We start from the raw sequence: 25,267 nt of genomic DNA, 5'->3' as shown, positions 1-25,267 counted from the left end.
GGCGGACACTATCCGATGGTCTTCCCAGCGCCTGCGCACTACAGGGCGGACACTATCCGATGGTCTCCTCAGCGCCTGCGCACTACAGGGCGGACACTATCCGATGGTCTCCTCAGCGCCTGCGCACTACAGGGCGGACACTATCCGATGGTCTCCTCAGCGCCTGCGCACTACAGGGCGGACACTATCCGATGGTCTCCTCAGCGCCTGCGCACTACAGGGCGGACACTATCCGATGGTCTCCTCAGCGCCTGCGCACTACAGGGCGGACACTATCCGATGGTCTCCTCAGCGCCTGCGCACTACAGGGCGGACACTATCCGATGGTCTCCTCAGCGCCTGCGCACTACAGGGCGGACACTATCCGATGGTCTCCTCAGCGCCTGTGCACTACAGGGCGGACACTATCCGATGGTCTCTTCAGCGCCTGCGCACTACATTTTCGATATGACACCGGCACTGGGGATATACAGTATATACTTATATATAATGTGATTTGAAGTAGTTCAGCCATGTTGAAGTCATATTTTGTCTTTTGTACGTCTTCCATTTTATGTAGAATTGTCTGTGTTATGCTGATAAGTCAGCATGCCAACAATTCAGCTAGAAGGCCATTCCGCCCACAGGAGTGTACAGCCAGTACTCTGTAAATATGTCTTATCAATCATTTGTTTTTCACAATGAAAAGTCATTTTGTAATGAAAAAAGCAGCTCAGCTATTATTTTCTCCACAATGGAGTTTTTGCCTCTTTGGCCAGGACTACCTTCACCTAAGTGTTTGGAGGTTCCAGATTAAAGGTGATAGCAGGTATGGTTAGTGATCAAAATATTGATCAAAAGAGAGGAGACTGTAAAGTAAATTTGTAAGTTCTGTATATAATTGTATTCTATTTTGTATACAACACTATCAATGTTTTCATTACATGTTTACATTCTTTCCAGTCCTGATTAGATTTAGCCTGCCTATGTTACGCCCCTTGTTACCATAAACGTACAATTGTAATATTAATGTGATACCTACGTAATCATGTGTATAAAAACCTTCAATTGCATCATAATAAAGCAGAACAGTTATTTGGAAAGATGCTGAGTGTATCTTTTGTGTCTGTTCCCTACTGCAGTATTTATTATTAATTTGTAACCAACTAATCAATATGAGGATAGGAGTTTCAGATCTATAAATTCCCATGTGACACTTTTAAAGCAAAACTGCATTTTATTACAGAGCAAGACCTCCATCCCCTCCCCCCCTCCAGGGATACAAATAGTCGATCGTTATTTTATATAGAATGATGTCCCTGTCACCTGCGCGGCACAGAGATCACCGCACACACATGGGCGGGTCTGATGACAGGACGGGAGGGCTCGGGGTCATAGGAAGTAATGATCAGTATGCCAAGACCCCGCCTCCAGTATGGCCCATGTACCCGCCTCCAGGGGGCGCAATGGGCACACAGAGGGGAATCTACTAAGAGTGGAGAAGCCAAAATCTGGAACAACCAATCAACTTCAAGCTTTCATTTTTAAAAGCTATACGGAACAAATTGAAGCTAGAGGCTGATTGGTTACTATGCAGAGCGGCTCCAGATTCTGTCTGCTCCGGGGGGGGACTCTGATGTAAGGAGGGACTCTGTTGAGGACTCTGGTGTGATGGAGGCTTCTACAATTTTATTACTTGAAGTTTTTTATTTATTTCATTGTTTTGATTCATTTATAAAACTGCATTTTTTCCGGCTGGTAATTTTTGGTAAATACACGATTTGGACGTCAGCGTCACTGAACGGTTTGGAGGGCGTGTCCTACGACAACCACATATTCCCGGCATCCTGTGACTTCCTGTTGTGGATCTGGGACAGGAAGTGAAGGGAAATATCCTGCCAGGGATCACACCCCCCCTTAGTGTTGTACGGAACAACACTGTAGGAAGTAGTAGGAAGTAGTAAGTAGGGATGTAGTAGGTCAGTCTACTATAAAGGGGTCAGTCTACTAGACAATGAAATATCACTCTGAGGGGGAGGGGTGAAAATTTCCTGATGTCCCCCTGGGAATAACACATAGAACCCCCGATTACCTCATCATCGGCGGTGATGTCATCAGCTGATTCTATTCCGGAACCCATTCCATAACATTTCTGTGGAGAGGGAAGAGATGATCAGTATTAGTAAAGTGACGGATCTATCAGAAGATGGCGGCAGACGACCCCACAGACAGGACGGGTCTATTTATAGAAAATGTGTACAGATATTCGTCCTGAGAAACTTCATGTACATTCGTTCTGGGAGAATTAACCAACTGTTGATGGATTGATGATGATGATGATTCCATATGATTATTATCACCATCACCAGTCTATTATTATCCTGTGGCTCATCTATCAAATTGTAATCCAATAAAGATGGCCAAAGATCGGTCTTGTTTTTTTTAGATCGGCCAGCCGGCTGATTAAAAAAAGAAAGGAACAGATTCCTCCGTCCACAAAATACTTTATGGAATAAAAGTGGGCGGAGCTCCAGAGTTCTCGCTCTTTCTGCTGCTTCTGGATCATCACAAAGTGTTTCTTCTCCAGAAAAAGAACGTTCAGTTTCTTCCCTGAATTCTCTGTACTTTTATTTCATGCATAATACTTTTATATACATTTCATAATCTATTAGCGCTCATTCCATCTGCAGGGGAGAGGCGGCGCCCGCTGATTTATGTTATTAATAATCATAAGAACATTCATCCCAAAGAGAAAACACCTGAAGAACATTTGATTTTTCCCCATCCCCCCACCCGCTGGATCCCTCGTACAGAACGAATGTACATGGAGTAGTGCTGGACGAATAGTTCTGGAGATTCTTTTATAAATAGACCCCAAAGTGTCACCTCCATTCCCTTACCTTGCAATCCGTAATTATTGGCCATCGGCAGCACGGGAGTTTTGTGGTGGTCTCCATTACGAGGCTCTCGCTGGGTTCTGCTGGGACTGTCAGATCTCCGGAATCCATCGACTTCTTCTACAGAATAAAACACAGATTTATCATTCGGTGATGACAAGGACCGGGCAGGACCGGCTTTTCTTCTACAATGGGAAACAACACTTGTTAAGGAAAACTGCATTTTATTACAGAGCAAAACCTCCATCCCCTCCCCCCCTCCAGGGATACATATAGTCGATTGTTATCTTATATAGAATGATGTCCCTGTCACCTGTGCGGCACAGAGATCACCGCACACACATGGGCGGGTCTGATGACAGGATGGGAGGGCTGGGGGTCATAGGAAGTAATGATCAGTATGCCAAGACAGGGGGTGCAATGGACACATTGAGGAAAATCTACTAAGAGTGGAGCAGCCAGAATCCGGAACAACCAATCAACTTCTAGCTTTCATTTTTAAAGCTAAACTGAACAAACTGAAGCTAGAGGCTGATTGGTTACTATGCAGAGCGGCTCCAGATTCTGTGTGCTCCAGTCTAAGACCCCTTTCACACCGAGGCATTTTTCAATCGTTTTAGCAATAGAAATAGACCCTGAAAACTGCCTCCCCATTCACTTCATTGTGTGCTTTCACACTGGGGCGGTGCACTTGCGGGATGTTAGGAAAAGTCCTGCAAGCAGCATCTTTGGGGCAGCTTGGGAGCGCTATAAATAGCACTCCCAAAATGCCCCTGCCCATTGAAATCGTTGAAGGCGCCTTAAAAGGGATTTAAAAGCGCCGCAAAACAGGTCCTTGTTTGTTCATTTTTTAAGGTCCCGTTGTCACGCGACCTAAAAAAAAGACGGCCCGCTAGCGCTCAAAAAGCGCTGCTAAAATGCCGCTAAAGCACCGCAAAAACGACCGACGCTTTAGCGCTGTTCTAGTGGCACTTCAGTGTGAAAGTAGCCTTAGTATGGTTCAGGAGTGGGGGAGGGGCGTTCGTTTGTCCCCTCCCTTTCCTGACCTGCATGCTCGGATAGGGGGCTGGTATGGATTTTAAGGGTGCCCCACACCATTTTTTTTAAAATTTTGGCATGGGAGTTCCCCTTAAAATCCATACCAGACTAACAGGGCCTGGCATGGACTGGGAAGGGGGACCCCCACACTGTTTTTTTTATGGGGGTTTTTGTATTGGCTTGCAACCACGAGTCAATTTAAATTTTATTTAATTTTTCTTTAGAAATGTCAGTTTTGCTGCAGCAGGTTCTATACATGGTAGAAATGTTCCACTTTACAGGCAGACTAAGGGGACTCCCCAGGCACTATAGATAAAGGAATTTTTCATTTTTATTGTATACTGTATTATTCATTAAAATCACTGCTCCTGAAAAAACAATTGTTTTTAAAAAAAAAGTTTTGCGTTGATATGTAGCAGTATCCCCGTAAGGGCTACTGTTTTGCTTACTAGCATCCGCCAATCACACTGCTGCCAACCCCCCATTCACCATTTTAAAGACAATGAACAGTCAATTTTCTCAGTTTTGTTGCTTTTATTGCGGGTTACAACTTGGATGGGGAAAAGGGAAATATGAGATGCCCATGATACAGCACATTCTTGAAATTACTTGTGGCCTTGGCCTTGTATCTTTGTATTTCTGTGGATTAACTTCTTTACTGACTGTTTCTTCTTTTCTTTGTGCTAATCGTTTACTGACTGAGTTACACGCTTCACTTCCAATGGAACAAGAAGAACCATTTCCTACTTGTAGACTAGAATGATGTTGTCTTCATGAATCAAAGAGACAGAGCTGCACACAGCTGCTCCCTCCAGCCTCCATAAATCGAACAGTCACCCAGTCTTTGGAAGGCATTACCAATGTGCAAACCAGGCCAGAGACAACACGGCATCTCCCCCCCGATGACCTGACACATGGCAATAAACGGACTACTGATTCCAGCCAGTCCATCACTAACAATGCTGTGTTCCCCGGCCACAGCATTCTACACTGCTCTGACAAGTTTCTCTTCTTCTGTTACACTGACCTTCTCCTCCAGAACAGTTCTGTGTCCCCGGTCACAGAATGCTGCTCCACTCTCCTCCGCTTGACTGCTACTTCCTCTGCTTGATCCTCTTTACATCAAAGTCCTGTGTTCCCCGGTCACAGCAGCCTGATGCCTCCTCAAAGATGAAGATCCTTATCTTTAGCTCCATCCCAGCGGTTCCTCCATCCCTCCTCCGTGTCCACCGCTTCCCCACGTGGGGACGCGCGGAACAGCACCTCAACACTCCATGCTGTCTTTCTGCTCCACAGAGCTCCTCTCTGGAAGCATGTGGCGTCAGCTTATATGAGAGGCCTGCCCCCTGCCAATGCAAGTTAATGATTGGTCAGGGCTCCTCACATGAGCTGCTTGCCACTCAGGTCTCAGGTCCAACTTCCCTTCCCGAACAATCTATCTGAAAGCAGAGAAGGCATCTCTAAGCCAAAGTACAGGTGGCGACAACCCCCCACTACACTGATCACTCCCAGTCCCAAATCACAACAACCAGGCCCAGCCTAAAGTATAGGCCTGGTTAAATTTGCCTGCACTTGGGCCCTGCAGCTAGAAAAATACTACTCTAGCACCTACCTTTAGGTAGAGGGTGCTACAGATATATGTCCCCCAGGGCAGTACCCGGGCACCTTTCCCCCTTTTATGGCCAATTACTTACATATAACCTTCAAAATGGGGACTTTTGATTTCTCATGTTCAGGTCCCATAGACTTTGATAGGGTTTGCGGCTCGGGCTGATCTTATTCCTTGTTTGGGAGTTCTGGTGGGAACCGAACTGGGGGGGTGTTCAGCCATCACTAATGACGACAAGTTAGGAGAGTATTTCTGCCCCCTCTGAGGGGGAGGGGGCAGAATTTCCTGATGTCCCCCCCAGGAATAGCACATAGAACCCCCGATTACCTCATCATCGGCGGTGATGTCATGGGATGGAAGCCGGGAAATTGGATCCATTCTTGGACAGAGCTGTGGAGAGGGAAGAGATGATCGGTATTAGTAAAGTGACGGATCAGTCAGAAGATGGCGGCAGACGACCCCACAGACATGACGGGTCTATTTATAGAAAATGTGTACAGATATTCGTCCTGAGAAACTTCATGTACATTCGTTCTGGGAGAATTAACCAACTGTTGATGGATTGATGATGATGATGATTCCATATGATTATTATCACCATCACCAGTCTATGGGATTATTATCCTGTGGCTCATCTATCAAATTGTAATCCAATAAAGATGGCCAAAAATCGGTCGTGTTTTTTTTGAACCAACTAATTAAAAAAAAGAAAGGAACAGATTCCTCCGTCCAAAAAATACTTTATGGAATAAAAGTGGGCGGAGCTCCAGAGTTCTCGCTCTTTCTGCTGCTTCTGGATCATCACAAAGTGTTTCTTCTCCAGAAAAAGAACGTTCAGTTTCTTCACTGAATTCTCCGTACTTTTATTTCATGCATAATACTTTTATATACATTTCATAATCTGTTAGCGCTCATTCCATCTGCAGGGGAGAGGCGGCGCCCGCTGATTTTTGTTATTAATAATCATAAGAAAATTCATCCCAAAGAGAAAACACCTGAAGAACGTTCGATTTTTCCCCATCCTCCCACCCGCTGGATCCCGCGTACAGAACGAATGTACATGGAGTAGTGCTGGACGAATAGTTCTGGAGATTCTTTTATAAATAGACCCCAAAGTGTCACCTCCATTCCCTTACCTTGCAAGGCCCCATTATTGGCCAATGGCAGCACGGGAGTTTTGAGGTGATCTCCATTATGAGGTTCTCGATGGGTCCTGCTGGGACTGTCAGATCTCCGGAATCCATCGACTTCTTCTACAGAATAAAACACAGATTTATCATTCGGTGATGACAAGGAACGGGCAGAATCGGCTTTTCTTCTACAATGGGAGTCAACACTTTTAAAGTAAATCTGCATTTTATTACAGAGCAAAACCTCCATCTCCTCCCCCCCTCCAGGGATACATATAGTCGATCGTTATCTTATATCCAATGATGTCCCTGTCACCTGCGCGGAACGGTGATCACCACACACACACATGGGCGGGTCTAATGACAGGACGGGAGGGCTCGGGGTTATAAGAAGTAATGACCAGTATGCCAAGACCCCGCCTCCAGTATGGCTCATGTACTCACCTCCAGGGGGCGCAATGAACACATTGAGGGAAATCTACTATGTGTGGAGCATCCAAAATCCAGAACGACCAATCAACTTCTAGCTTTTATTTTTAAAGCTAAACTGAACAAGCTCAAGCTAAAGGCTGATTGGCTACTATTGTTGTGGATTAAATAAAGCTTCCCCTATAAGCTAATAATTCTGTGCGCTAATAAGCAAAATCATAGCTCTCTTGTATAATGCCGGGAAAGCGCGCTTGTATATTTCCAAGTAACACAAACAGATGCTGGTATCACGTTGAGCTTAGCAGAATCCTCCATAGAATGCTCTACTGCTTTAATTTATACTATAAACATGAATAACAAAAGAAGGTGGTGGCTTCAGAAACAGCCAATCAGACACTTGTATTCTTTCAAAAGAACCAATCACACACATGTATATATTCAAATAGAATTCCAGCAGTGACGTGTGCAGACGGTCGTGTGGTAATTGGAACACTACTTACATGGCTCTGAACACGATCGTGTGCACATTCCCACTGCTACCATCGACCCGAGCCGTACTCTATCATGGCTCAGTGGGCCATAATTTTGTATAATTATGCTATGGTTCCCATGTACGCAGATCTGCTTGCTAGGAGCGTTAATGCAATCGCCATGAGGTGGCCAGTCTCTTGGGGAGGCATACATGAACATCACTAAAAGAGCAAACAGATCTGTTGTGTCCACGGGAAGGTTTCCGCAGCCAATGGTCTTCCACCAATGTCTGTATGGGTGAATACGCTCGCATGCACGTGTTACAGGAAAACTGACACCGGGGGACATCTGACAACATACATGAATAAAAATTTCCACAACACTATGCAGAGCGGCTCCAGATTCTGTCTGCTCCAGGGGGGGACTCTGATCGGGACCCTAATGTAAGGGGAGGGGGGACTCTGTTTGGGACTGTAAGAGTCCAGGGCTTACTACGCATGCACCAATGGCGCGTTGCCAAAAGAGGAAATCCGTGCCAACTAAGCATGCCCCAAAGACACCTCAGTGCGCCAACCCGCGCCTGCGAAGAAGACCTGTTGGAAAAAGGCAGGAAAATGCCTCGGAGGCGCATAGGAAGTGACCTCAACCTGATGGAAAAAGGCGGGAAAATGCCCAGGAGGCGCACAGGAAGTGACCTCAAACTTCCTTATATAAGCCCAGCCCAGACACTGCCAAATTGCTGGATTATCTTCAGTCCCCCTTGTTCCTGTGCTAGTGTGTGATCTGTCTGAACTTGTTGTGACCTGGAAACCTATTTGACTACTCTTGATTGCTCCTTGTCATTGACCTCGGATTTGTACCTTAACCATTCTACTTCTTTGCCACTTTTGTACTCAGCTGCCAGATTGGAACCGACCTCGGCTTGGATCTCAACCATTCTTCTTCTGATTCACCCTTTTATACTTCGTTGCCAAACTGGATTTGACCTCGGCTCAGAACTTGGACTAAGGCTTGCACAGTGCTCCGCACCCCTGGCACCCGTGCCACTCGGTGTCCACCAAGTCTTTGTCTCCATCTCCAGAAGCTTTAAAGACCCGAGGTGCAAAGGAGGCCTCCCCACTACTTCGGTCAAAACACATTGTTTTCTATGGCCCCCCTCAGAACAAATGGCTTTCAACAAACACAAGAAGCAATTAACCTCTGCCCCCGTCCTTCGTCATCACGACCCTGCCCTGCCTTACGTGTTGGAGGTCGATGCTTCAGAGATCGTGGTTGGGGCAGTCCTTAATCAGCGCCACAAAACCACAGCCATGTTGCATCCTGTTGCCTTCGTTTCCTGGAAGTTGTCCCCAGCTGAAAGGAACTATGATGTAGGGGACCCGGAACTCCTTGCTATTAAACTGGCCCCGGAAGAATGGCGATATCTATTGGAGGGAACCTCGCACCCTATACTTATCTACACTAATCATAGGAATTTGGAATGCCTCCGTACAGCTAAACGTCTCAGACCTAGACTAGCCAGATGGGCTCTCTTCTTCACCCGATTTCAAATGCATATCATGTACCGTCCGGGATCCAAGAATTGTAAACCTGATGCTCTATCCCACACGTATCCAACATCAGATAACTCGCCAACGACAGACGCTATACTCCCTGCCTATAATTTCTTCCTACTTACGAATGACCTCTTGCCCAGGATTAAACTGGCCTCCACTCTAGACCAGCTGCCCTCAGGAGAACATCTGCAAGAAAAGGACGGACTTTTCTTCCATGACCATGCTGTTTTTGTGCCCCTTCAACTGAGAGTTCCTGTGCTCAAACTCTGCCATGACAACAAGTTAGCAGGGCATTTCGGGGTGACCAAAACCACCGATCTGCTTTTGCGAACCTTTTGATGGCCTACCCTCAAGGCAGACTGCCACACTTACGTCAATTCCTGCCCCGTATACAATCACAGCAAAACGGAAAATAATAAATCATGGGGTCTCCTACGCCCCCTGCCTGTTCCCTGCAGACCCTGGGAACAGATCAGCATAGATTACATAGTGGAGCTACCACCCTCTGATGGGTTTACATCCATATTTTTTGTTGTGGACCGCCTTACAAAAATGGCTCATTTTATTCCTATGATTGGCACTCCTACCCCAGAAACAGCTCAGGCTTTTATCAAGGAGATCCTACACCTCTATGGGGTCCCCAGCAATAGTGTATCGGATCATGGGGTCCAATTCACTTCTAAATTCTGGAAGGAGCTCTGTCTTGCTCTAGACATCGAGAACCACTACTCTTTGGCCTACCACCCTCAGACCAATGGACAAACGGAACGCACGAACCAAACTCTTGAAAAGTACCTTTGTTGTTTCTCCACCTTTGTCCAAGACAACAACGCAAAACATTCTACCACTAAGCAATCACCATTCTACGCCAACCTGGGGTATCACCCTTCTTTTTCTCCTGTCCTACCCGCTTCCGCTTCGGTCCCGGCTGTCTGGAACAGAGTAGAGTTTCTACACGACAACTTAGAGCTCCTAAAGGATACCATGGCCAAGGCACAGCTGGATTACAAGACCATCTATGGTCGAAGGCGGCGCGGGGACCTGGATCTTCAACGGGGATACAAGGTTTGGCTGCCTACCAGGCATTTGAAGTTGACCTGTCCCTCCAAGAAATTGGGCCCTAAGTTCATTGGGCCCTTCCCTGTCCTGTCCTGATTCAACCCTGTTGTCTACAAACTCAAACTGCCCTCAACTTACCAGATCGACCCTGTCTTCCATGCCTCCCTCCTGAAGCCCATGGCCCCAAACCACAGGAACGTGGGGCCTGTCCTCCGCCTCACTCTATGATTAAAGGGATTGAGGAGTACGAGGTGGAGGCCATCTTGGAGATCTCTAGAAGAGAATTCCTGGGAACCCGAGTTGCATATCCATGCTCCAGATTTTCTCCGGTGTTTTTTTCAACAAGCTTCATCCCGGACGGGCGTCCGGAGGCTGGCCCTTCGGGGGGGCTCTGAAAGAGTCCAGGGCTTACTACGCATGCACCAATGGCGTGTTGCCGCAAGAGGAAATCCGTGCCAACTGAGCATGCGCCAAAGACACCCGAGTGCGCCAACCCGCACCTGCGCAAAAGACCTGATGGAAAAAGGCAGGAAAATGCCCTAGGAGGCGCAAAGGAAGTGACCTCAAACTTCCCTATATAAGCCCAGCCCAGACACTGCAAATTGCTGGATTATCTTCAGTTCCCCCTTGTTCCTGTGCTAGTGTGTGATCTGTCTGAACTTGTTGTGACCTGGAAACCTGTTTGACTACTCTTGATTGCAGCTTGCCATTGACCTCGGATTTGTACCTTGACCATTCTACTTCTTTGCCCCTTTTGTACTCAGCTGCCAGATTGGAACTGACCCTGACTTGGATCTCGACCATTCTGATTAACCCTTTTATTCTTCGTTGCCAAACTGGACTTGACCTCAGCTCGGATCTCGGACTAAGGCTTGCACAGTGCTCCGCACCCCTGGCACTCCTGCCACTCAGTGTCCACCAAGTCTCTGTCTCCATCTCCAGAGGATTCAAGGACCTGAGGTGCAAGGGAGGCCTCCCCACTACTTCGGTCTCATCTCAGGTACATGGTCTGCGTGACAGGGACCCTGATGTAAGGAGGGACTCTGATGGGGACCCTGATGTAAAGAATTGACTCTGATGGGGGCCCTGATGTAAGGAGGGTCTCTGATGAGGACTCTGGTGTGATGGAGGCTTCTAAAGTTTTATTTCTTGAAGTTGTTTATTCATTTCATTGTTTTGATTCATTTATAAAACTGCATTTTTTCCGGCTGGTAATTTTTGGTAAATACACGATTTGGACATCGCCGAACGGTTTGGAGGGCGTGTCCTATGACAATCGCATATTCCCGGCATCCTGTGACTTCCTGTTGTGGATATGGGACAGGAAGTGAAGGGAAATCTCCTGCCAGGGGTCACACCCCCTCAGTGTTGTACAGGAAGTAGTAGGTAGGGATGTATAAAGGGGTCAGTCTACTAGACAATGAAATATCACTCTGAGGGGGAGGGGGCAGAATTTCCTGATGTCCCCCCCGGGAATAACACATAGAACCCCCGATTACCTCATCATCGGCAATGATCTTATTGGATGGAAGCCGGGACATTGGACCTTTTCCTGGACAGTTCTGTGGAGAGGGAAGAGATGATCGGTATTAGTAAAGTGACGGATCCGTCAGAAGATGGCGGCAGACGACCCCACAGACATGACGGGTCTATTTATAGAAAATGTGTACAGATATTCGTCCTGAGAAACTTCATGTACATTCGTTCTGGGAGAATTACCCAACTGTTGATGGATTGATGATGATGATGATTCCATATGATTATTATCACCATCACCAGTCTATGGGATTATTATCCTGTGGCTCATCTATCTAATTGTAATCCAATAAAGATGGCCAAAGATCGGTCGTGTTTTTTTTGATCGGTCAGCTGGCTGATTAAAAAAAGAAAGGAACAGATTCCTCCGTCCACAAAAATACTTTATGGAATAAAAGTGGGCGGAGCTCCAGAGTTCTCGCTCTTTCTGCTGATTCTGGATCATTACAAAGTGTTTCTTCTCCAGAAAAAGAACGTTCAGTTTCTTCCCTGAATTCTCCGGACTTTTATTTCATGCATAATACTTTTATATACATTTCATAATCTATTAGCGCTCATTCCATCTGCAGGTGAGAGGCGGCGCCCGCTGATTTATGTTATTAATAATCATAAGAACATTCATCCCAAAGAGAAAACACCTGAAGAACATTCGATTTTTCCTCATCCCCCCACCCGCTGGATCCCTCGTACAGAACGAATGTACATGGAGTAGTGCTGGACGAATAGTTCTGGAGATTCTTTTATAAATAGACCCCAAAGTGTCACCTCCATTAACGTACCATGCAATCCTCAATTATTGGCCATTCGCAGCACGGGAGTTTTGAGGTGGTCTCCATTACGAGGATCTCGCTGGGTTTTGCTGGGACTGTCAGATCTCCGGAATCCATCGACTTCTTCTACAGAATAAAACACAGATTTATCATTCGGTGATGACAAGGACTAGGGGTGCAATGGATCAAAAAAGTCATGGATCGGATCGATCCTCGGATCAGAATCACGGATCGGATCATTTTCGGATCAGCAAAAAAAAAAAAAGACAAATCTTGTTACACCCACCGGAGTTTTAGATTTAAAAGCTATTTTCCACACAAAACGGAGCTTATATGCATAAATTACAGTATTTGTAGATTGGACAGACTGTTTAGATGTTAAATTTTAAAAGCAGCAAACCTACTGACCTTACATGGTTGCTAATGTGACAGAACACCTGTGATTCTCACATTTAATATTAAGTCTGAAAATCAGAGGTGTTCTGTCATATTAGCAACCATGTAAGGTCAGCAGGTTTGTTGCTGCTTTAAAAATTTAACATCTAAACAGTCCGTCCGATCTACAAATACTGTAATTATGCATATAAGCTCCGTTATGTGTGGAAAATAGCTTTTAAATCTAAAACTCCGGTGGGTGTAACAAGATGTCCGCTTGCCCCTTCTCACTCTATCATTACAGTACTGTGCAAGGGAGTGTGGGGTGTAGCAAGATGGCGGCGACCAAACGTCACTTCCTGACGATACAGCGGCCGCCGCCGGGTGTGCCAAGACGGCCGCCGCTCCGGAGCTAGGCTGAAGCCGCGGCCTTTCCTATGGCTGAGGCCGCCGAGCGCTCCGCGGATCGCGGGTGTGCCGATCCGCGGAGGTTGACCCATAAGGATCACGGATCAGTGACGATCCGTTGCACCCCTAACAAGGACCGGGCAGGACTGGCTTTTCTTCTACAATGGGAATCAACACTTTTAAAGCAAAACTGCATTTTATTACAGAGCAAAACCTCCATCCCCTCCCCCCCTCCAGGGATACATATAGTCGATCGTTATCTTATATCCAATGATGTTCCTGTCACCTGCGTGGCACAGAGGTCACCGCACACACATGGACGGGTCTGATGACAGGACGGGAGGGCTCGGGGTCATAGGAAGTAATGATCAGTATGCCAAGACCCCACCTCCAGTATGGCCCATGTACCCGCCTCCAGGGGGCGCAATGGACACATTGAAGGAAATCTAATAAGAGTGGAGCAGCCAGAATCCAGAACAACCAATCAACTTTCATTTTTAAAGCTAAACTGAACAAGCTGAAGATAGAGGCTGATTGGTTACTATGCAGAGCGGCTCCAGATTCAGTGTGCTCCAGTCTAAGACCCCTTTCACACTGAAGGCGTCTTTCAAGCGTTTTAGCGCTAGAAATAGCGCCTGTAAAGTGCCTGAAAACTGCCTCCCCATTCACTTCAATGTGTGCTTTCACACTGGGGCGGTGCGCTTGCGGGATGTTAGGAGAAGTCCTGCAAGCAGCATCTTTGGGGCAGCTTGGGAGCGCTATAAATAGCACTTCCAAAATGCCCCTGCCCATTGAAATTAATGGGCAGCGCTTCCAAAACGCCTTAATAGCGATGTGAAAGCACCACAAAACGGGTCTTTGTTTGTTTTTCTTTTTTAAGGTCCCGTTGTCACGGAACCTAAAAAAAAAAAAAGAACCGCTAGCGCCCAAAAAGAGCTGCTAAAATGTTGCTAAAGCACTGCAAAAACGACCGGCGCTTTAGCGCTGTTTTAGCAGTGCTTCAGTGTGAAAGTAGCCTTAGTATGGTTCAGGAGGGGGGGAGGTGCGCTTGCTCGTCCCCTCCCTTTTTGCTCGGATAAGGGTCTGGTATGGATTTTAGGGGGGCCCCACACCATTTTTTTTATTATCTTGGCATGAGGGTTCCCCTTAAAATCCATACAAGACCAAAAGGGCCTGGCATGGACTGGGAAGGGGGACCCCCACACTTTTTTTTTTTTGTTGGATTGGCTTGCAACCACGAGTCAATTTAAATGTAATTTTTCTTTTTCTTTAGAAATGTCAGTTTTGCTGCAGCAGGTTCTATACATGGTAGAGATGTGCTACTTTACAGGCAGACTAAGGGGACTCCCCAGGCACTATAGATAAAGGAATTTTTAATTTTCATCGTTTTACTGTATTATTTATTAAAATCACTGCTCCTGAAAAAACAATAGTTTGTTAAAAAAAGTTTGCATTGATACATGTCCCCCAGGGCAGTACCCGGGCACCTATGCCCCTTTTATGGCCAATTACTTGCATATAACTTTCAAAATGGGGACTTTTGATTTTTCATGTTCAGGTCCCATAGACTTTAATAGGGTTTGCGGCTCGGGCTGATTTTATTCCCTGTTTGGGAGTTCTGGTGGGAACTGAACTGGGGGGGGGGGGCTGTTCGGCCCATCACTAATGACGACAAGTTAGGAGAGTAAGGCCAGCCATAGACGGAGCGAATTTCCTTCCTGCAACCCCGTCGCATCACATCATAAACTGTCCCCACTCAACACATTTGAATATGACTTCCTCGGGTGCGATGTCTGTGCTGCCATCTGGGCAACTTTATGGCCCCAAACAAAAAAGCCTCCCCCTTCCATTCACAATGAATCCTTCAATCTCCCAACATCATCGAATACCTCCAGTGGAAGAAACCTTACAATCAATTTGTATGACAATTGCAACTTACCCCCAACTTCATGCAAGGCACCCTGTGATTGGAGGAGGGGGTGGATACACAACACAATCTCCCCTACTCCAATCACAGAACGCCTTGCCTTTGCTGGAAATAATCTAAGATGTTTACTGAATGGAGGAGCTGGAGTGCGAGTGATCGGCCGTGGTCTGAGTGCCCTCAGATGTTTAGAACTTGCTGCACTGTACGGGGGGTGAGTTGCACATAAAACCGCCGTCTGGACACACGGGACACACTCGCTTAGTGTGGTTGTATTTTAACAATGGATGAGTCAAATTATCAGCTTAAAACACCTGCAGAAGACGGCTAACACCCACAAGAGTCAGTAAATGACCGCACACAAAACGATCTGCTTGACCAGCCCTCAAAAATTCCACTCGCCCGCTCGCATTTTGCGAGTGGATTTTGAGGGCTGGCGAGAAGGGCTGCCTGGGAGCGGGGGGGGGGCGAGCACCGCCGATCACAAAGGGAAATAGAGGAGAGCCGCCGGCTGGATGATCAGAGCAGGGAACATCACAGCTTTCATTTCAATAGCTGTGTGTTCCCCCGCCGTGCGCTGTCACATAAGCACCTCCTCTTTTTCCGGGACTATGATAGACAGATCACCCGTCCAATCCTAGGACTGGTGACATGTATCAAAGTTCCCTGGACAAGGGGAGGGGCTTATGTGACGGCGCACGGCGGGGGAACACACAGCTATTGAAATGAAAGCAGTGATGTTCCCTGCTCTGATCATCCAGCCGGCGGCTCTCCTCTATTTCCCTCCACAGGTTGGCTGCATGGTGGGCACAAACTGCATGGGGCACAGGCTGCATTGCACACAGTCTGCATGGTGGGCACAGGCTGCATGGTAGGCACAGGCTGCATTGGACACAGGCTGCATGGTGGGCACAGGCTGCATTGGACACAGGCTGCATGATGGGCACAGGCTGCATTGCACACAGGCTGCATGGTGGGCAAAGGGTTGCATTGGTGGGAACAGGTTGCATTGAACACAGGCGGCATGGTGGGCACAGGTTGCATTGGTGGGCACAGGCTGCATCATTGGCGGGCACAGGCTGCATCATTGGCGGGCACAGGCTGCATCATTGGCGGGCACAGGCTGCATCATTGGTGGGCACAGGCTGCATTGGCGGACACAGATAAAGTTGTTAATATTTTTATAACTTAGCTCTGCATAAAACATTTAAGTGTCATTTTGTGAGGGCGGGCTTAGGGGCCAGTTTAAGGGTGGGATTAGGGGCGGGGCAGGGTAGGGGTTGGGCGGAGCAACTGGTGGCAAGTAACCCTTGAGGTCTGGCTAGTAGCTCAGGACTTGAAATTTTGAGCCCTGTGCAAGAAAACAATATTACAATATGGGACAGGAAGTGAAGGGAAATCTCCTGCCAGGGGTCATGCCCCCCTCAGTGTTGTACAGGAAGTAGTAGGTAGGGATGTATAAAGGGGTCAGTCTACTAGACAATGAAATATCACTTTGAGGGGGAGGGGGCAGAATTTCCTGATGTCCCCCCCGGGAATAACACATAGAACCCCCGATTACCTCATCATCGGTGGTGATGTCATGGGATGGAAGCTGGGAAATTGGATCCATTCTTGGACAGTTCTGTGGAGAGGGAAGAGATGATCGGTATTAGTAAAGTGACGGATCAGTCAGAAGATGGCGGCAGACGACCCCACAGACATGACGGGTCTATTTATAGAAAATGTGTACAGATATTCGTCCTGAGAAACTTCATGTACATTCGTTCTGGGAGAATTAACCAAATGTTGATGGATTGATGATGATGATTCCATATGATTATTATCACCATCACCAGTCTATGGGATTATTATCCTGTGGCTCATCTATCAAATTGTAATCCAATAAAGATGGCCAAAGATCGGTCGTGTTTTTTTTGATCGGCCAGCCGGCTGATTAAATAAAAAGAAAGGAACAGATTCCTCCGTCCACAAAATGCTTTATGGAATAAAAGTGGGCGGAGCTCCAGAGTTCTCGCTCTTTCTGCTGCTTCTGGATCATCACAAAGTGTTTCTTCTCCAGAAAAAGAACGTTCAGTTTCTTCCCTGAATTCTCTGTACATTTATTTCATGCATAATACTTTTATATACATTTCATAATCTATTAGCACTCATTCCATCTGCAGGGGAGAGGTGGCGCCCGCTGATTTATGTTATTAATAATCATAAGAATATTCGTTCCAAAGAGAAAACACCTGAAGAACATTCGATTTTTCCCCATCCCCCCACCCGCTGGATCCCTCGTACAGAACGAATGTACATGGAGTAGTGCTGGACGAATAGTTCTGGAGATTCTTTTATAAATAGACCCCAAAGTGTCACCTCCATTCCCTTACCTTGCAATCCGTAATTATTGGCCATCGGCAGCACGGGAGTTTTGTGGTGGTCTCCATTATGCGGATCTCACTGGGTTCTGCTGGGACTGTCAGATTTCCGTAATCCATCGACTTCTTCTACAGAATAAAACACAGATTTATCATTCGGTGATGACAAGGACCGGGCAGGACCGGCTTTTCTTCTACAATGGGAATCAACACTTTTAAAGCAAAACTGCATTTTATTACAGAGCAAAACCTCCTTCCCCTCCCCCCCTCCAGGGATACAAACAGTCGATCGTTATTTTATGCAGAATGATGTCCCTGTCACCTGCGCGGCACAGAGATCACCGCACACACATGGGCGGGTCTGATGACAGGACGGGAGGGCTCGGGGTCATAGGAAGTAATGATCAATATGCCAAGACCCCGCCTCCAGTATGGCTGTTGTGCCCTCCTCCAGGGGGCGCAATGGACACATTGAGGGAAATCTACTAAGACTTGAGAAGCCAAAATCCGGAACAACCAATCAACTTCTAGCTTTCATTTTTAAAGCTAAACTGAACAAGCTGAAGCTAGAGGCTGATTGGTTACTATGCAGAGCGGCACCAGATTCTCTCTGCTCCAGTCTAAGACCCCTTTCACACCGAGGCATTTTTCAACCGGCGTTTTAGTGGCACTTCACTGTGAAAGTAGCCTTAGTATGGTTCAAGATGAGGGGAGGGGCGCTCGCTTGTCCCTTCCCTTTCCTGACCTGCATGCTCAGATAAGGGTCTGGTATGGATTTTATGGGGGGCCTCACACCATTTCATTTTAATTTTGGCATGGGGTTCCCCTTAAAATCCATACCAGACCAAAAGGGCCTGGCATGGACTAGGAAGGGGTACCCCACACTTTTGTTTTGTATTGGCTTGCAACCACGAGTCAATTTAAATGTAATTTTAGTTTTTCTTTAGAAATGTCAGTTTTGCTGCAGCAGGTTCTATACATGGTAGTGATGTGCCACTTTACAGACAGACTAAGGGGACTCCCCAGGCACTATAGATAAAGGAATTTTTAATTTTCATTGTTTTACTGTATTATTTATTAAAATCACTGCTCCTGAAAAAACATTAGTTTTAAAAAAAATTTTGCATTGATACATGTCCCCCTGGGCAGTACCCAGGCACCTATCCCCCTTTTATGGCCAGTTACTTACATATAACCTTCAAAATGGGGACTTTTAATTTCTCATGTTCAGGTCCCATAGACTTTAATTTTGTTTGCGGCTCAGGCTAAACTTTTTCCCCATTTGGGAGTTCTGGTGGGAACCGAACCAGGGGGGACGGGGTGTTTGGCCATCACTAATGACGACAAGTTAGGAGAGTAAGGCCGGTCATAGATGGAGCAAACTTCTTTCCTGCAAACCCGTCGCATCACATCACAAACCGTCCCCACTCAACACATTGAATTTGAATATGACTTCCTCGGGAGCGATGTCTGTGCTGCCATCTGAGCAACTTTATAGCCCCCCAAAAAAAAGCCTCCCCCCTCCATTCACAATTAATCCTTCAATCTCCCAGCATCATCGAATACCTCCAGTGGAAGAAACCTTTCAATCAATTTGTATGGCAATTGCAACTTACCCCCAACTTCATGCAAGGCACCCTGTGATTGGAGGAGGGGGTGGATGCACAACACAATCTCCCCTACTCCAAACACAGAACGCCTTGCCTTTGCTGGAAATAATCTAAGATGTTTACTGAATGGAGGAGCTGGAGTGCGAGTGATCGGCCGTGGTCTGAGTGCTCTCACCGGCATCAGATGTTTAGAACTTGCTGCACTGTACGGGGGGGTGAGTTGCACATAACACCGCCGTCTGGACACGCGGGACACACTCGCTTAGTGTGGTTGTATTTTAACAATGGATGAGTCAAATTATCAGCTTTAAACACCTGGAGAAGACGGCTAACACCCACAAGAGTCAGGAAAACACCGCACACTAGGCATGTGCAATTCGTTTCGTTACGAATTCGTTTTTTAACGAATTTCGACAAATTCGTTAATTCGGGAATATCCGAATTAACGAAAACCCGTTTAACGAATTTTTTCCGAATATTCGTAAATTCGATAAAATTGGACATTCGTAAATTCGGGCATTCGAACATTCGTACATTCCTACATTCGAACATTCGTACATTCGCAATTTACATTCGTACATTTGAACATTCGCAATTTACATTCGTACATTCGTGCATTCGTACATTAGTAAATTAGTGAATTCGAAAATTCGGAAATCTGAAATAATAGTTAACTAATAATAACTTAACTATTAGTAATTACTAGTAACTTTGAATTTATAGGTATTGTAATTTCCTTTTAAATTTGGCTGTTAGTGAACGTAACACATACAAATTTATCCGAAGTTATGAATGATCCGAAAAAACGGAATGGAACGTAATGAATTAATAATAATAAATAACAATAATAATAATAACAATGTTTTATTATTATTATTTATTATTAATTTGTTCCGTTCCATTTGTTTAAATGCAGCCTTAATTTTGGATAATTCGTAACTTTGGATAAATTTGTATTTGTTACGTTCACTGACAGTCAAGTTTGAAAGGAAATTACAATACCTATAATTTAATAGTTAGTTACTATTTCAGATTTTTGAATTTTCGGGGTTTTTGGTTTTTCAAACTTCGAATTTACAAATTTCCGAATTTACAAATGTACGATTTTACGAATGTACGAATGTAAAAATGTACGAATGAACGAATGTTCGAATTACGAATGTTCGAATTACGAATGTTCGAATGTACGAATGAACGAATGTTCGAATTACGAATGTTCGAATGTACGAATGAACGCATTTACGAATTTACGAATGAACGAATTTACGAATCGCAATCATAACGAATGACCCGAAAAACGAAAAAAATAATAAACTAATGAAACGAAAACGAAAATGAACGAATTTTTTTGGCTGTGCACATGTCTACCGCACACAAAAGGATCAGCTAGAACAGCCCTCAAAAATTCCACTCGCCCGCTCGCATTTTGGGAGTGGATTTTGAGGGCTGGCGAGAAGGGCTGCCTGGGAGCGGGGGGGGTAGGCGAGCTCCGCCGATCACAAAGGGAAAGAGAGGAGAGCCACCGGCTGGATGATCAGAGCAGGGAACATCACAGCTTTCATTTCAATAGCTGTGTGTTCCCCCCGCTGTGCGCTGTCACATAAGCCCCTCCTCTTTTTCCGGGACTATGATAGACAGATCACCCGTCCAATCCTAGGACTGGTGACATGTATCAAAGTTCCCTGGACAAGGGGAGGGGCTTATGTGACGGCGCACAGCGGGGGAACACACAGCTATTGAAATGAAAGCTGTGATGTTCCCTGCTCTGATCATCCAGCCGGCGGCTCTCCTCTCTTCCCCTCCACAGGTAGGCTGCATGGTGGGCACAAACTGCATGGGATACAGGCTGCATTGATGGGCACAGGCTGCATTGATGGGCACAGGCTGCATTGATGGGCACAGATAAAGTTGTTAATATTTTTATAACTTAGCTCTGCATAAAACAGATTCAAATAAAAAAAAATAGGTATTTGCACAGTTTTTTTAAATTATAATTTGCAGCATTAGCAAAGGCAGAGGGAAGGCACCATTTAAAGCTTACTTAGTAGAGAGGCTTTAAAGTGATTGTAAAGCCTAATTTTGTGAGGGCGGGATTAGGGGCCATGATGTCCCCCCCGGGAATAACACATAGAACCCCCGATTACCTCATCATCGGCAGTGGTGTCATTGTCTGATTTTGTTCCTGAACCCATTCCTGGACATTTCTGTGGAGAGGGAAGAGATGATCGGTATTAGTAAAGTGACGGATCAGTCAGAAGATGGCGGCAGACGACCCCACAGACATGACGGGTCTATTTATAGAAAATGTGTACAGATATTCGTCCTGAGAAACTTCATGTACATTCGTTCTGGGAGAATTAACCAACTGTTGATGGATTGATGATGATGATTCCATATGATTATTATCACCATCACCAGTCTATGGGATTATTATCCTGTGGCTCATCTATCAAATTGTAATCCAATAAAGATAGCCAAAGATCGGTCGTGTTTTTTTTGATCGGCCAGCCGTCTGATTAAATAAAAAGAAAGGAACAGATTCCTCCGTCCACAAAATACTTTATGGAATAAAAGTGGGCGGAGCTCCAGAGTTCTCGCTCTTTCTGCTGATTCTGGATCATCACAAAGTGTTTCTTCTCCAGAAAAAGAACGTTCAGTTTCTTCACTGAATTCTCCGTACTTTTATTTCATGCATAATACTTTTATATACATTTCATAATCTATTAGCGCTCATTCCATCTGCAAGGGAGAGGCGGCGCCCGCTGATTTATGTTATTAATAATCATAAGAATATTCGTTCCAAAGAGAAAACACCTGAAGAACATTCGATTTTCCCCATCCCCCCACCCGCTGGATCCCTCGTACAGAACGAATGTACATGGAGTAGTGCTGGACGAATAGTTCTGGAGATTCTTTTATAAATAGACCCCAAAGTGTCACCTCCATTCCCGTACCTTGCAAGGCTTCATTAATGACCACCGGCAGCACGGGAGTTTTGTGGTGGTCTCCATTACGAGGATCTCGCTGGGTTCTGCTGGGACTGTCAGATCTCCGGAATCCATCGACTTCTTCTACAGAATAAAACACAGATTTATCATTTGGTGATGACAAGGAACGGGCAGGACCGGCTTTTCTTCTACAATGGGAATCAACACTTTTAGAGCAAAACTGCATTTTATTACAGAGCAAAACCTCCATCCCCTCCCCCCCCCTCCAGGGATACATATAGTCGATCGTTATTTAATGCAGAATGATGTTCCTGTCACCTGCGCGGCACAGAGATCACCGCACACACATGGGCGGGTCTGATGACAGGACGGGAGGGCTCGGGGTCATAGGAAGTAATGATCAATATGCCAAGACCCCGCCTCCAGCATGGCTCATGTACCCACCTCCAGGGGGCGCAATGGACACATTGAGGGAAATCTACTAAGACTTGAGCAGCCAAAATCCAGAACAACCAATCAACTTCTAGCTTTCATTTTTAAAGCTAAACTGTCAAGCTGAAGCTAGAGGCTGATTGGTTACTATGCAGAGCGGCTCCAGATTCTCTCTGCTCCAGTCTAAGACCCCTTTCACACTGAAGGCATTTTTCAACCGGCGTTTTAGTGGCACTTCAGTGTGAAAGCAGCCTTAGTATGGTTCAGGATGAGGGGAGGGGCGCTCGCTTGTCCCTTCCCTTTCCTGACCTGCATGCTCAGATAAGGGTCTGGTATGGATTTTATGGGGGCATCACACCATTTCTTTTTAATTTTGGCATGGGGTTCCCCTTAAAATCCATACCAGACCAAAAGGGCCTGGCATGGACTGGGAAGGGGAATGCCCACACTTTTTTTTTGTATTGGCTTGCAACCACGAGTCAATTTAAATGTAATTTTATTTTTCTTTAGAAATGTCAGTTTTGCTGCAGCAGGTTCTATACATGGTAGAGATGTGCCACATTACAGGCAGACTAAGGGGACTCCCCAGGCACTATAGATGAAGGAATTTTTAATTTTCATTGTTTTACTGTATTATTTATTAAAATCACTGCTCTTGATAAAACAATTGTTTTTAAAAAAATGTTTGCATTGATACATGTCCCCCAGGGCAGTACCCGGGCCCCTTTTATGGCCAATTACTTACATATAACCTTCAAAATAGGGACTTTTGATTTTTCATGTTCAGGTCTCATAGACTTTAATAGGGTTTGGGCTCGGGCTGAACTTTTTCCCCATTTGGGAGTTCTGGTGGGAACCAAACCAGGGGTGAGGGGTGTTCGGCCCATCACTAATGACGACAAGTTAGGAGAGTAAGGCCGGCCATAGACGGAGCAAACTTCTTTCCTGCAACCCCGTCGCATCACATCACCAACCCTCCCCACTCAACACATTGAATTTGAATATGACTTCCTCGGGAGCGATGTCTGTGCTGCCATCTGGGCAACTTTATAGCCCCCCCAAAAAAAGCCTCCCCCCTCCATTCACAATTAATCCTTCAATCTCCCAACATCATCGAATACCTCCAGTGGAAGAAACCTTTCAATCAATTTGTATGGCAATTGCAACTTACCCCCAACTTCATGCTAGGCACCCTGTGATTGGAGGAGGGGGTGGATGCACAACACAATCTCCCCTACTCCAAACACAGAACGCCTTGCCTTTGCTGGAAATAATCTAAGATGTTTACTGAATGGAGAAGCTGGAGTGCGAGTGATCGGCCGTGGTCTGAGTGCTCTCACCGGCATCAGATGTTTAGAACTTGCTGCACTGTACGGGGGGTGAGTTGCACATAACACCGCCGTCTGGACACACGGGACACACTCGCTTAGTGTGGTTGTATTTTAACAATGGATGAGTCAAATTATCAGCTTTAAACACCTCGAGAAGACGGCTAACACCCACAAGAGTCAGGAAAACACCGCACACAAAAGGATCAGGTAGAACAGCCCTCAAAAATTCCACTCGCCCGCTCACATTTTGGGAGTGGATTTTGAGGGCTGGCGAGAAGAGCTGCCTGGGAGCGGGGGGGGCGAGCACCGCCGATCACAAAGGGAAAGAGAGGAGAGCCACCGGCTGGATGATCAGAGCAGGGAACATCACAGCTTTCATTTCAATAGCTGTGTGTTCCCCCGCTGTGCGCTGTCACATAAGCCCCTCCTCTTTTTCTGGGACTATGATAGACAGATCACCCGTCCAATCCTAGGACTGGTGACATGTATCAAAGTTCCCTGGACAAGGGGAGGGGCTTATGTGACGGCGCACGGCGGGGGAACACACAGCTATTGAAATGAAAGCAGTGATGTTCCCTGCTCTGATCGTTCAGCCGGCGGCTCTCCTCTCTTCCCCTCCACAGGTAGGCTGCATGGTGGGCACAAACTGCATGGGATACAGGCTGCATTGATGGGCACAGGCTGCATTGATGGGCACAGGCTGCATTGATGGGCACAGGCTGCATTGATGGGCACAGGCTTCATTGGCGGACACAGATAAAGTTGTTAATATTTTTATAACTTAGCTCTGCATAAAACAGATTCAAATAAAAAAAATAGGTATTTGCACAGTTTTTTTAAATTATAATTTGCAGCATTAGCAAAGGCAGAGGGAAGGCACCATTTAAAGCTTACTTAGTAGAGAGGCTTTAAAGTGATTGTAAAGCCTAATTTTGTGAGGGCGGGATTAGGGGCCATGATGTCCCCCCCGGGAATAACACATAGAACCCCCGATTACCTCATCATCGGCAGTGGTGTCATTGTCTGATTTTGTTCCTGAACCCATTCCTGGACATTTCTGTGGAGAGGGAAGAGATGATCGGTATTAGTAAAGTGACGGATCTGTCAGAAGATGGCGGCAGACGACCCCACAGACATGACGGGTCTATTTATAGAAAATGTGTACAGATATTCGTCCTGAGAAACTTCATGTACATTCGTTCTGGGAGAATTAACCAAATGTTGATGGATTGATGATGATGATGATTCCATATGATTATTATCACCATCACCAGTCTATGGGATTATTATCCTGTGGCTCATCTATCAAATTGTAATCCAATAAAGATGGCCAAAGATCGGTCGTGTTTTTTTTGATCGGCCAGCCGGCTGATTAAATAAAAAGAAAGGAACAGATTCCTCC

At 46.0% G+C, this 25,267-nt stretch overlaps 1 protein-coding gene across 1 annotated transcript in view; it reads right to left on the bottom strand.

The window, feature by feature from the left end:
* The window catches only part of LOC141145678 (uncharacterized), a 703,163-nt gene that overhangs the window by 12,829 nt on the left and 665,067 nt on the right, over positions 1-25,267 (bottom strand). The window contains exons 23-31 of the mRNA XM_073632527.1: positions 24,863-24,922; positions 22,109-22,225; positions 21,299-21,358; positions 17,557-17,673; positions 16,743-16,805; positions 12,484-12,600; positions 11,668-11,730; positions 6,660-6,776; positions 5,851-5,913 (exon numbers count right to left, since the gene is read on the bottom strand). Of these exons, the coding sequence (XP_073488628.1) occupies positions 5,851-5,913; positions 6,660-6,776; positions 11,668-11,730; positions 12,484-12,600; positions 16,743-16,805; positions 17,557-17,673; positions 21,299-21,358; positions 22,109-22,225; positions 24,863-24,922 (777 nt within the window). The remainder of the gene's footprint in view (positions 1-5,850; positions 5,914-6,659; positions 6,777-11,667; positions 11,731-12,483; positions 12,601-16,742; positions 16,806-17,556; positions 17,674-21,298; positions 21,359-22,108; positions 22,226-24,862; positions 24,923-25,267) is intronic.

Source organism: Aquarana catesbeiana, linkage group LG05 (assembly GCF_042186555.1).
Source record: "Aquarana catesbeiana isolate 2022-GZ linkage group LG05, ASM4218655v1, whole genome shotgun sequence".
NCBI lineage: Eukaryota > Metazoa > Chordata > Amphibia > Anura > Ranidae > Aquarana > Aquarana catesbeiana.
The sequence above is the reverse complement of the archived record's forward strand: the minus strand, read 5'-3'. Positions and strand labels throughout refer to the sequence as shown.